We start from the raw sequence: 13773 nt of genomic DNA, 5'->3' as shown, positions 1-13773 counted from the left end.
TTTAAATTTCAGTTTTGCTAAATCCTAAAGTTCATCGATATTTTGAATTAGCATCTTTCTCTCTCCCTCTCGACAGGTTTCATTAATTTTATAAAGCTATCGTATAACCGTGTAACGCGATATTTGTTTTATTGTTTTATTTGTTTAAAAACACCAATCGAAAATTTGTGTAATAAAACTTTGAAATACCTTTCTCATTTTCGAATATTTATATAACGATGCTAAATTGCTTCCAGCGATATAAATTCCCCAGAAATTAATAGAAACAAAACTAAAATTTCCAATGAAAGTTCGAGCGTTTTCGTTCCACTCTTTTCTCCTCTCACAGAATTATATTGGATTGGCAACTAAGTGATCGCGGATTTTGTCAATACCACCTAATGACAAACTCCGCAATCACTTAGTTGCCAACACAATAGTTACGTATCAAACGTGAGATTAGTAACAGATTTTTTTTATTAAAAATTCTTTTCTCGAAGAAATCGTCAGTTTCTCGTTCGTCAGAGAACGGCGCACAGTTTTTCCCGATATTCACCTGCATGTTCGTAAATTCACGTGTTAGGAGAAACTTCGTTGGCGGATTTCGTCAGTCGCGGCTTCTCACGGGAATAACACGCAGGAAATCGAATTTTTTCGGAATCTTTCCACATTCTTTTCAATCCTATCGACATTTCAACGTTATATCTTGCGTCAGAGTTGGAGCAGTCTTCCGGGATCTTCGCTTTCTGTTTCGTCGCATGAAATGCTTTTATTCGCGTCGTTCGATCATCAATTCCTCGAGTAAAATATCGGGATCCTCCAACGTGAAATACGTACAATGTACTAGGTGAACAATAAGTTTGTTTGCGTTCCTCTGTATAATGTATTATTCATTTTATTCGAAATATATTTGTGCAACTGGTAATTTTTATATATGGAACGTGTACTATTTTGTTGTTTGTAGCTTCTTCAGGCCCGTGCATCGATTAAGCATTGCGAATATCCTATTATCCTAAACCGTTTCATTTTCATACAGAAATACGTGTACACGCGTATTTTTAGCAGAGAATGCTAGATTATGCAACTATAAATGTTTCGGTAATTTTGAACACATAACGTTGTAATAATTTTTATTGTATCATAAAATAAGAAAAGAATAGTGGTAAAGCACAAACGTTAATTTTTTCATCCCGTTATCATCGATGATGCAATTACAATTTATCGATTTCTATGCTACCTTGAATTTACTTTGGCATTCTGTTTCAGCTGTAAGTTAACTGTGTTACATTTTATATTTCAAGAGCATCGAAGGCTGTGTTCGAAACGACGATCCGAAACTTGACGTTTTTCATCAGATTTTCTGCAGACTTGCCGATATTTTACATACAGTTGAATAAAGTAATTTGTCGTTCGTTTCAACCGAATTCAGTAAACAATATCTCTTTTAAAGAAACATTTATCCGTATAACCTTCGACGTCCATAAAATTTTTAAATGATACAGTATAAAAGTATTATAGATCACAAGCGATATTATCCTAACTTTGTTGACAACCTGTAGATATTTCACTCTCGTAATACACGAAAACGTCTGCCAAGACCGATTCATCTCAGTCGCATCTTCCAATCCCTCATCCCAAATACATCTGTCAACCCCTTCAGATTCCTATTACAATTTTACGCCTTCTTCCATCTCGCCGTTTTATCTTCCCATCATCGTCCTCGCTGTCATCGTGATTCCTTATCTTTGTGGCGTGTAATCAAGTTGAACTTTTAACTCGAAATTTCTTCTCGCACCAACGATGTCGAAAACGCTGTTGGCACGCACATGCCAGCGTAGACGAGAATTTCATTGGGAAAGCATGGTAAATACAGCTTTTCTTTCGAAAGACAGATAAATACAAGAAACGATACGCGATTCGTATTTGCTTAGAAAATATTGCTACGAGTATTCAAATTTCTGTCGCCGATTAAACAGTAAGATATTTCAGTGCGTAGAGACATAAATTTCTACGTCTTTATCCTTATTTTTCACTATTCTTAATTAAACCCTGGAATTACCAACAATGTGAAATTACGTAACGTAAAACGTAAAAGGTAAAACGTGGAATTTATACCAAAGCAACAAAAATGATATTATATGAGAACTACACACGACACCAGAGCAAAAATAAACTTTTATCTCTATATTCTACTCGTCGAAAAAAATGTAACAACAATTCCACACAGTCCCTCCCCTATTCGATCGATCCTTCATCTGCGAGATGAATGATACTCGGAAAAATGCATGCAACTATGGGTCAGAGTACGAAATCGTGTCGATGGATTTCATGGAATCGGAGAAAAAATAACGGTTAGGGCGGAGGTCGTGGAAGCAAGGGTGTGCGAGTAGAGACACAACCAGGCTGCACATTGCATACACACAGGTGAATAGGCCGCGAGGACTGCACGTGTGCGCTGCAGCCGCTGCACTTCTCTGTACGTTGAACTATCGATCGTTTCGGGGCGGACTGCGAGCCTTCTCGCACCCTTGTGCTTCCTCTTCCTCTTTATCCCATGTCTGGACAAGTCGTTCGTGGACTTTACGAAACTCTTTCGCTCGTTTGTTATCCCTGATCTTCTCCTCTCTTCCGTTTACCGCCTCAGTTGCGTTGAATGGTCGTAATAGAAAGATGTTATACAGCAACAACGTGGTCTGTCGGTGCCGGTTGTCGTCCTGTGGCTCCAGCATTTAACTTTACCAGACCTAAATACTTTTTGCCAGAGAAATTCTTACGACGAGTTGCGGATTCTGTCCGCTTCAAATACGAACGACGATAGCAATGCGTTAAATTGTTTGAATGTTACGTACGAGAGGTTTTAGAAACTTCTAGCGGTATAACATATAAACGGAAAATAATTTAATAAATAAACGCAATTTAATATCACGACACTAGCAAAGTCAGCGTGTTCTGTGTTAAACCGAGGAACAAGAACTGTTTTATTGTAATTTCGTATGTTAAGAAATAAATATATTATCAAGCGCAATTATACAAAATTCGCCTTACTATTTCGACCAAAGTATATATCTTCAAATTCGTTAGAAAATTTCAGTAAATATATTCTTTGTATCGCGTTCAGTTTCAATTTTAGGGTCGCGTTAATTACAGTTCGAAATTATTGATATCTGTTACTTGGCGTGCCTTTATCAACGGCCCTATTCCGTTATTACACTTCGATTCGTTCCATTTTTCATTTAAATGCATGCAATTGTTTTATACGTCCTTTTCTCTTCTACGGGATTCTGTTTCGAAGAAGTTCTCTGTCTCCGATAGAATCGATTATTCGCTATCGAAGCTCCATTTTTCCATGGCTTCTCCTCTTCCGTGATTTTTTCCCTTAAAGCGGGAAACAGATAATAATATCGTGGAGAACGAGATTGAATTTGATTGATCGAACGTCGCTAAAATGACACATCCTTCTTCTTCGACAGTTGCGTTTAACAAAAGTTGCCCTCTTCTTAAAGGCTATTTTCTGTTTCACCATCCTGTTTATATTGCAATCAAAGGGAGTAAACGTAATAAACTTTTTGATATATTTCTCGCCGTTATTTTATCTCTTCTCCTTTTTCAATCTTGTTTTCGTGTATCTCGAATTCTTGTTGCTTCTTTTTAATATAACAATTTTCTCGATATTTTTGTAACTTTCATTTCACTTCTCCTTTTATTCTCCCCACTTTTAGCTTTATCTTCGTGTGTCATAAATTCTTTCATTTACTTTGGCATTATGGTATGTTAAACATTCTTTGATAGATTATATCATATAATAGTGTGCGGTATATTATATCATAATATTATCATTCTTCCCTGATTAATCTGTGTTGTTTATCCTCGAAATTTTACTCTTGAACGTCCTGCTTTCTTCGAAAAACCTCCCAAACATTTGACGTAGAAATCAACTGTGCGATGATTTCGATAAATATCTTAAAATTTGTCGAAGCATAGAAGAGTAAAAAGTTAGGCTTGTTCACAAAGATGAGCACATTTGTACAAAAATAATCAGCAAGAAGATATGTCTGTGCGCGAAGAATTAGAAATTCTCTTTGATTATATTTATTTTCAACTATTTTACTTTCTCTCGTCGAAATCACAGTGTGCGATCCGAAGCTACGAACGTCATTGTTTCTAACTTTAACAATATCCCAGCAACTGATTTCTGTCATTGGCCAGAGTTCGAAAAATAATGCAATTTTCTCAGTTCGTCGATCCGTTGGTGTGTCTTTTATACACGCGGAACGATAATCGAAATGTTCAAACGCAGGCTCTTTGCGCTGATAGCACGGCGTTTTCTTCTCTCTTTTTCTTTTCTTTTTTCTTTTTTGTCGCAACCTGAAGATCAACTTTTATCTGAAAATGTCGTACGTACATTTTTCCAATTCTCATGAACTGATTTCTCTTACTTGTGTTATACCCCCTCCTTATCTCTTTCGTTTCATTTTTGCCAAAAGTGTAGAAAGCAGGATTTATGTTCCTTGACAAATAGATGTTTCACATTTTAGCAATTTCTTAACATTTAGATTTCTCATTTGTTTGAGAGCGTAATAATATTTATTAAGAAATCGAGTAGAATTTATATCATTGACCATCGATTTTGATAAAATTGTGTAGATCTAGATAGAAATCCGTGAAAGATTTAATGCATGCTTGTACGTTTGTTTAATCATTGAGCAGTTCGTAAAACGTTTATGTAAAATAATCACGTTCTAGTAGTAGCATAGCCGATGGATTATTGCGTGTACCTTTACTATTATTCTTGTTTGCGGGTAATATGTGACTATAATGATACGTACGTGCATGTTTCGTTTTCATTGAATTCGTATCTACATTCGCATCTACGTTCCGTTCACATATAAAAGAAAATAACAGAATTAAGAAAAATCTGATAAAAAATCGTAGTTCCTAAAATTTCTAGAAAATAATATTTCTATGAAACAAGTGTTACGTATGTAGCAAATTTTAAGTTTCTTTTACAGCTTCCTAATGAATAAAGATATACTTCAATAATCGTCTGCAACAATTACCAGCAGTTGACTTAACTCTATAGGATTTATCGTTTTTCATTTCCATAATTAACAAGATCCTACGCGCGGATGTAAACATGTTAAAAAATCTACTTTGAGATATTTCAACAGACGCATGATAAATCTTTAATATCCCAAAAAAGAACTTATCCTTAAGCCATAGAAAAAATTATTTTTATCACATTTTGTTACTTTAACGGGCGCTCTTCTGAAGGTTAAACTTTACAGATTATTTGCAAAGACTTCGCGGTTTTGTTCTACCTGGTTTCGTTTATACGTAGTGTCACGATTTTATTGTGAAGGATGAACGAGTAACTACGGCAACTACGAAAACAATCGCGAAGTGTCTAAAGCTGTCAGGTGGAATTACGTGATCAATACCGTCGAATGTCTCATCGATCTGGAAACTTCGCACCGCAAATTGCTTCGACGTGGGGTTTAGTTTCTCCAGCTTCCCTCGAATGCAGAGTACACGAGTCGAGATATCGGACGCAACGAGGCGTGATCGATGCGGTTCATGATTTATTGTGGATGATTTTGCGGCTGATCAGATCGAAAATCGTGCGCAGAAAGACATTGGATTCCTCCGTAACGTGATTTTGTGCCTTATTAAAAGAGAAATGTCGACCATTCGCCAACCGGCAGCTTTCGAGGCGTTACGGTTGCCGTATAAGCTTGACAGGTGTTGTTTGTTAAAATTATCGTTGCTAGAGATATAGCGTATTTATTTCAATTCTCATGTTCCGAAAATATCCCAGAAAATAACGTAAGAATTTGAAATTTCGTAGCTTTAAAACTCGAACTCTCGATCGATGCGTCGTATCATTGGATGATAGACGATCAGAAAGAGTTTGGCTTCTGCTATTTCATTTTAACGTACTTCGTTTTAATTTGTACTCCGTATCTTACACGAGTGTGACGAGGTAGAATACAAATAAAACGAGAATATACATTCGAAATGAGGTAACCGAGATCTAATTGAAACAGTCGCGGTCGTGTACGATCCGTGTCGAATTTGAAATTTGAAAATTGAAAGTATTCGTTTAAAAGTATAACGTTTAAAATACAATCAGATTGCCGGAAATCTGAGTCGATCCTTTTGAACAAGCCAATCTGGAGCAAAAACAATAGCGTGAAGGATGTTCAGGAGCCAAAAGAAGGTACAAAAAGGTTGTCAAACAGATACGGTGAACCGTTCTCCTCTGGCTGCGATCGCGCGACCAGGTCCAATTCCATAAATTTTCGTGTATGAAAAAGCGTGTGTCACGTGTGTGTCACATTTTACACGGCATAGAAACCGTGTCGTTCACGACACGGTCGGTCTCGGTGGGTGGAGTAAACTCTTAACTCTCTAAGGTATCAGTATCATCGTGTCACCTGTGATGGCGATCTTGCAGGACCACTTGCTGGTACCCTCAAGGACGATCTGTTCGGCCTGCTCGAGGCTGTCTATGTGCGTGTCCGGGTCGACTGAAAACGTCGTGCTGAAAAGAAGACAATGTCCTCGTCATCGGATCGTCCTTCGACAACCTCTCGTACCATATACGCTCGACACTCGTCGAGAACTCAAAGCTAAATCTCCTCTCGAACACAGCTCTCGTTGTAGTTAGTGGATCGACCACGAGGGGATGTGGTACCTTGCAGAGGCCACCGAAGGACGTGGTGTAGGACTGTCTCGAGGCGGAGGTCGTCGATTGTCGTGAAAACGTGATCACCCGCAGCAGCGCCGGCGATTCAGCCCAGACTAGCGATACTATACGGCGAACGAATAGAGAAACCAAAAAGGCAATCGTGGTTTCTCGTATTCCAAGGTATAGGGATTCTCTGCTAAATGACTTTTGGCAATCGTCATGAAAGCATAAGCGTTTCCATACTTCGGAATATACCCAGCAGCACATTGTGTCGACATTGCACGCTGTGTGAAGGCAGTCGCTCTTTCTCTCTTTTTTCGCTAAACGATCACGTGCTTTCTCACTGAAGGAATTGCATAAGCGGGACCAGTATATTAAATAGTTTTTCACTATAGTTTAGGAGCCAGTATTCCTTCGTTGCGTGTTTGCGTGTCGTATCACCGTTGTTGCGTATCGGTATATGGATAGACAATTGCGTTGCGCCATTGCGTACAAAGAGATACGAAGATATACAACAGAGCTGATCGGCTGTCTGTCAGTTTCTCGCCGTCAAATAGAACAAACGATTCGATAATTCAACCGAGCCAAATCCGTTGCTTATCGTCGTTCGTTACGATGTTAAGCCGGTTTCTCGGTTTTCATACGAATACGCAACGACGAGAAAATTGGGACAAAGTAGCACGCTATTGCGCTGCATCGTTTTACTGGCCGATACACAACGGCAACGCGATACGAAAATACGCAGCAAACGGATACCGAGTTGATCGGATTCTGCGTAATGAAAGATCGAGGTCGTGGCCTCGGGAAGCTTCTCGTAACTGATTCATGAATGTGGTTGCGGAAGAGTCGGTCGAAGAAAGGGACGCGAATAAAAGCGATAGAAGAGAATAATAACAGTTGCTTCGGGACGAAAATTGAGAATTGTGATGGAAGCGTGGTGTAGCAGAGAATGAGAAGAGAGTCGTTGCTGAATGAAGAGTGTCTGTGGTGAGGTAGCGTGATACTCGCGAGGAAACGGATCTAGAGCGAATTCTCGTCGGCTGACATGGAAAATCGTACAATAAATAATAACAATGCAGCGGAGGAACGGATTTCCTCCGGCCACGAATATATAATATCTTCTAAAAAGAACGTGAATACGTTCAGTCAGATGTTGGCTGAGGATGAAACGCGAATTTTTGAATATCTTTAGACTGGACGAAGGAGAAGATGTTCATGGACAAAGACGAATCAAAGAGACAGATGACTGCAACAAACCTGTGCAAATCCTTCTGTCTTTCTCTTTCGTTCTGATCCTTGACAGGATATTAGCTCGCAAAGCAAAGTAACGACAATAGTGTATAGGTAAATGCTTTTCAGATGAAACAGAACCTGGAAGGGATTCAAGGTCACTAGTTGCTGTACTTATTTGTTTAAGAAAGACATCTTCCCTTAAATATCGAGAAATATTAAAGAAGATAACTTAGTGAAATACTTGCTCGTATTTACTGAGCTCAGCAGCGGCAAAGAGACCAGTTTATCATTGAAGTTTTGAATAAATTTCCCTCTGATAAATATAATACGAGCACGGTCTCGAATCTAACCAACCACTGCTACCCGAAAATCCATTTTGCGGAAAACTATTTTGCTATCTAGCGAAATTTCTCTCTGAATTCGAGACAGTTCATTGGTAGAATCAATTGGTAGAAAAATTGGTAGAGTCAAAGCTTTTTCCAACGATTGTAGTCCAATCGACCACGAACCGTTATCTCGTTGTTCGAACAAACTGCGGACGTTTACAATCCTGACGCTACCTGTTAATCTTCGCAACGGTGGAATTGGCATCGTCACATTCAGATCCGCTGCTTGTCAGTTTGGAATAAGAAACTTGTTGCACCGTGGATCATCGCCAACTTCGCATCCTCGTCGCATGGGGCGAGACAACTAGCTTCGCGCATCAGATCTGTACATATCTCTACGTAAAAGACGTAAACTCGAAGTTAAGTAGATCGAGTTGACACCTGAGAAGTGATAGATAAATTAAGAAGACCGACGAAGTGACATTTTTGAGACGGTATTGATACTCGGTGTTCTCGCGTTAGGTAGAAATAGTAGTCTGCAGATTAATACATAATTTTTTTCGATGGAAACGTAGGATTTGTTTAACCCTATTTGCAGACAGAAACAAAGAAACGACTGGAAACTAGAATTTAATTTTTTATTAGATAGTTTACCGAGTGTTTCCTTAATTGAAGTGTGCCATCTGGACAAATATATACAATAAATGGACATAGCATATGAAAATCGAGAATTAATCATGAAATATAGTTCGGAAATTGCGGTGAATATTCGGCGGTGCTCTAATGAATTTTATTAAACGTCGAATTATTGGATAATTTTCATTATCAAATTGCACGATCTACTAATCAACCCATGATTATAACAATAATGTCCCAGCAGAAAGCAAATACAAACAAGTGAAAATATTATTAATTCTTCAAATCGAGGAATATTCAGAATGTTATTAATTATTATGTGAACATATATCTCGCATATGAAAATCATTACCGAAATGCAAATTCATCGAGAATATTTCACAATTATTCAAACTATCGAATGCAAACTAAAAGCATCGATTCGATAAGCACGTGATAATAATATTATCATTATTATAAACACCATGAAGGTATCATTCAGTATCAGAGTCAAATATCGAAGAACTACGACACAAATGAACCTAACTCCCCTTTCTTTCATTGCAAGTTTTTGCTACTTCTAATTAACGAGGGGAGCAACGTTTCAGATAACGTTGATTATTTTGGACGAAGTTTATTTCGCGAATCACAATTTCCACCTACAATCCACGTACGTATTTCTTTCGTACAGCTTTGAAGAAGAACCAAAATTAGATGTCTCGGCGCTGTTTGTGACTTGACCTGCCTCCAAGAAACTTACACGTTTCGCTACGATGATTACGAACTCCGAACGACTTTTGCTTTTTGGAGCAGAATGCAGTGTGATGTGTTTAACGCGCTGGATAAAAATATTTGTTTTAACGAACGACCTGTTTTGACGTACAGTATTTTTCTTCTGATATATTTTCAATATTTTTATATCCAGATCCTTTTCTAGAATTTCTTTCATTGTATTTTAAGCAACTTTCAATGACAGAATTATTGATTTTGTTCCCGCTAAAACATTCACTGTGAAATTCTGTAACATGACCTAAAAAGAGCTGCATACGGAGGTTAGTCACGCGTGTCCTTAATAAACTTATCAACGAATGCTAAAACCAATCTCGATAATCCATTACACCCATTAGATTATTACAAATCGTACGCTTCTTTTCGAACGTGGAACTTTCTACTTTCTACTTTTTCGTTAATTCTAGATTTTTTCCCGACTAATTACAAGAACGAATATAATTTCCAGTTTCAATATTCATGCCCGTACTCATTTTAGCGGTTTTTATTTTCTCTAACAAGATTGAATTGCACTTTTAATCTGAAAAGTTTGAATTCTTCGAACTTTGAGACTCTTTTTCGATCTTGTTATTTTTTATTTAAATTTTCTAGTTGAGATCTAAATTTGCAACGTAATGAGAACGAACGCAATTTGCACGACAAATTGTTTCATTAAACAATAATAGAACAGAATGGAATTTAATTCTCTTTGTTGCTCAATTTTGTGAACGTTAATTTTTAGGAGAAAACTATACCTTCAATCATAGATTTTTGATGCTTTTATACACGTGGCAAATTTTCCTAGTGGTTTAGTGCGACGTTTTTCTCGTATTCTAGAGACGTTACAACTGTAAGTTTAACGAATTAATATTTGTAACTTTCACGGATTTCACAAAGACTCTTAAACGTAAAGAAACGACGTTTTCAATCATTTACTGTGACTTGTGAAAATGTCTAAATATTTGATTCTTCCTGTACCCTTCGATCATAAATATTGCACAGCGCGCATTAACAACATCGAAGGACGAAGCTAGCAAAAGAGATACAAATTTTAAATCGAACTTCTGAAGTTATTTTCGAAATATATCGAGCAACTTACTGATTCCGAAGAATCACAGTTTTCTCTCGTTTTGAATCCTTCGAAAACCCTTAACAAGCAATTAATTACTCAAGCACAGTTTCGTCGTTTTAGAAATTAATTATTCGTCAAATAGATTACAACGTTACGAAATGAACACCAAAGATCGATCAAAATATCAATTGCACGATCTTCTTACGAACGATAGTAGTGCAAAGTTTCGAAATACCGGAACATCAACGATTCACACGATAAGATATAATCGACTCTATTTTAACGGCAGCCAATTCGAACATAGACCACAAATGTTAAACTGCAGAGTATCGAGAGGAAAATTTTGAGGATCGTAGGAGCAACAAATCCGTGGCCATAGATTACTCGGTGGTTGCTGCGGATCGTTTCCGATAAACGTCCGTATAGCATCGAGGATACTGACTGGTTAGGCGTTGGCTCACGTTGTCGGATCTATAGAGCCGGCTTAGCTTTGACAATGGTATGGCGCTGGTACACAGTCGAGCCACAACAAGTTGCCGTGTGACCTTAATGGACTTTCGATTGAATTCCTCCGAAGCAGAGGGACAGGCATCTCGCGTGATGGACAACCACACGACACACGATGCGCACACACACGTATGCTCACATATTCGTATGTATGTGCGTGCTTGACGAAGAAATTACGGTGCCAACGATTCAGTGGACAAAAGGTCCATTCAACGACGATTCATCACGCTGGCACCAAAAAAGCTTATTTCCAGCTATCTTTCGATTTGTTTGCAATTTTATGTAACGATAGACGTGATTTGCAGTAACCGTTCGTGATGAATTGTAGATTTTCGTGATCCAATGCCGTTCAAGTCTCGTCCCGATTAGTTAGATTATCCGAATTCAGTCGAAAATGTTTTTAACAATGCGAATTAGGAACCTAGTTGCTTTCGTAGATTTTGTCAAATTTCTATGCTAGTTTTTATTAGTCCAGGATACGAAATGCACTGTACTTATGCGAATTTATATTATCTTACTCGATTCGATATTTTGTTTCAAGCATCGAATAAAGTTCACGTTCGTTAAACTAACGGTTGGTCCGAAAGAGGCAGCAATTTCTAAAATCTAAATCTACAACTTTAGACTCGCACGAGTGGAAGTCTAAAGTGAATTTAACTGGAACTCGGATAACTTCTGATTAATCCGAACGAAACTTTTCACTTGCGATGATCGAACCTAGCCATCTACGATTTTTCGATGATAGTCGAGCGAATGTAACGATTGGAAGAATCGATTGACGATCATCTAGCGAACATACGCTTAAAGAATATTACAGGCGTAATTAGCATGAAGAGGATCTGCGGAAGTTTGCCGATAACGATTAAAGGATGCTTTCAGACAGAGCCCTAATATGCCTTCAATTACAACGATCCATAGTAATTGCACTGTCCTGACACAAATGAATAATGTTCACTTTTACCTTGAACCTTGGTTACGTCGTATTAAGAAAAGTATGCCAGTTTCATGATAACATCTAGCGCAATATCGGATATGAAATATCTTTCGCTGTGTATGAAACGTAGTTATCAATTACAAGGAAAGTGTCGCTAATTACAAACCCTTTTACACAATTTACTTTTCAAACTCGAATCTAAACTTCCACAAACTCATCTTACGAACTGTCATTGGTAGCAAGGGCATGTTAAACTGACTTACACGTTACCATTTCTTTCATTCCGCGGTATTCGTGTACGAACCTCCTGTGCCCTCTCTTCTAAGCTACGACATTTACATTTTTTTCGGAAAGAATGAGGGTAGCATTGAAATAACTGTCGAAGAACTAACGACGTTCCACGAAATTGCTGCTACGAACGTTTCCTATTTTCTTGCCTCGAATCGGAATTTTAGCAAATCGGCTGCCAAATTGTGGATCGAGGACGAGCAGACAATTTCGCAAACTCGACTTCATCTATCTTCGTTGAGAACGAGTTTCGAGAACAGGAGCGAACGCCGTGAAATTCTGCCTTCTCGAGTTACAATAGCCTATGGAGTATTTATTCACTCTTTAAGATAAAATATTTGAAATTTCCCGCGTTTCATGCCTTTTAAGTGAAGGTACATTATGACAAACGAAGCGGCCGAACAATGACTAGTAATAATTTGAAATCGAACAATGAGAAACAAGGATGGTACGAAGGAAATTTTCCCCAATTTTGACTATTCGACTGTAGTATTTTCTCATCTAATCTTCCCTAGTCTTTCGTTCTTCTTTTTTCATTTTTAGGAAATAAGAAAATTTTTACAAAATGCAACGTCTTTTCCGGTTTAATCCATTCGATGTCAGACTACACCGTCTAAAATATTGCTGCCCTAAAAGGTACCAACAAATCTAACTTCGATCTAATTTAATCTAATCCTTTTGGCAAATACTGAACACCAAGTGGATTAAACTAAGAAAATATAAAATTTGTATAACGTTTCCTTACACGTAGTTTGGTATAACTTCGCGAGATTTTTTCAAAGAGCAACCCTTACACCTTTTCCAATCCTATGAATTCTAAAAGAAAAAAGACTCCAGTCGAATAGTAGAAATTAGGAAAAGTTGTTAAACTGCATAATTACCGAAATTTTATCCAAGACAGACAAAATTCTCATTCGAGAGAGGCGAAAGATGAAAACGACGATGGTAAAATGGCGAAGGGGGACTGTTTGAAGAGGTTGTGGTCGGAATGTTAGGCGAACATCCTGGAAAATGTGACCGCGATAATGGCCGGTGAACGATGTTGTTGTATCCAGAGACGAATGTAAATTATGCAGGTGACATATATGTGTGCGTGTGTGTGTGTATGTGTAACGATGACACGGTGTAACGCGCGAGAGAACATCGTGCGTGTAGGATGTTGGTTGGACGTGTGAGAGTAATCGGTAGGATTTATGGGCTACGTGTGCTCCAAGGAGGATGACGTGTGAAAAGTATGCACCCGTTCGTCACATCGCATGTACATGTCCCTTTTGGAATTACACGTTGTGTGCATGTACGTGTATACTCGCTAGAAGCAATACATATAGAGAAATAAGTAGGTTGAGGCACGGTCGGGAGACTC

The 13773-nt window shown here is 38.1% G+C and overlaps 1 protein-coding gene across 13 annotated transcripts in view; it reads right to left on the bottom strand.

Moving 5' to 3' along the window:
- LOC122568763 (protein unc-13 homolog B) overlaps positions 1–13773 on the bottom strand; it is a 377765-nt gene that overhangs the window by 32143 nt on the left and 331849 nt on the right. For 10 of the 13 annotated variants that reach the window (XM_043728897.1, XM_043728898.1, XM_043728901.1 and 7 more), the window contains one exon: positions 6414–6520. The exons of the other annotated variants lie outside the window; for them this stretch is intronic. In XM_043728897.1, the coding sequence (XP_043584832.1) occupies positions 6414–6520 (107 nt within the window). The remainder of the gene's footprint in view (positions 1–6413; positions 6521–13773) is intronic. 13 annotated transcript variants of the gene reach the window in all.

The sequence above is a fragment of the Bombus pyrosoma genome, linkage group LG6, assembly GCF_014825855.1.
Source record: "Bombus pyrosoma isolate SC7728 linkage group LG6, ASM1482585v1, whole genome shotgun sequence".
Classification (NCBI taxonomy): domain Eukaryota; kingdom Metazoa; phylum Arthropoda; class Insecta; order Hymenoptera; family Apidae; genus Bombus; species Bombus pyrosoma.
Note: the sequence above shows the minus strand (reverse complement) of the source record. Positions and strands in the feature narration are given on the sequence as shown.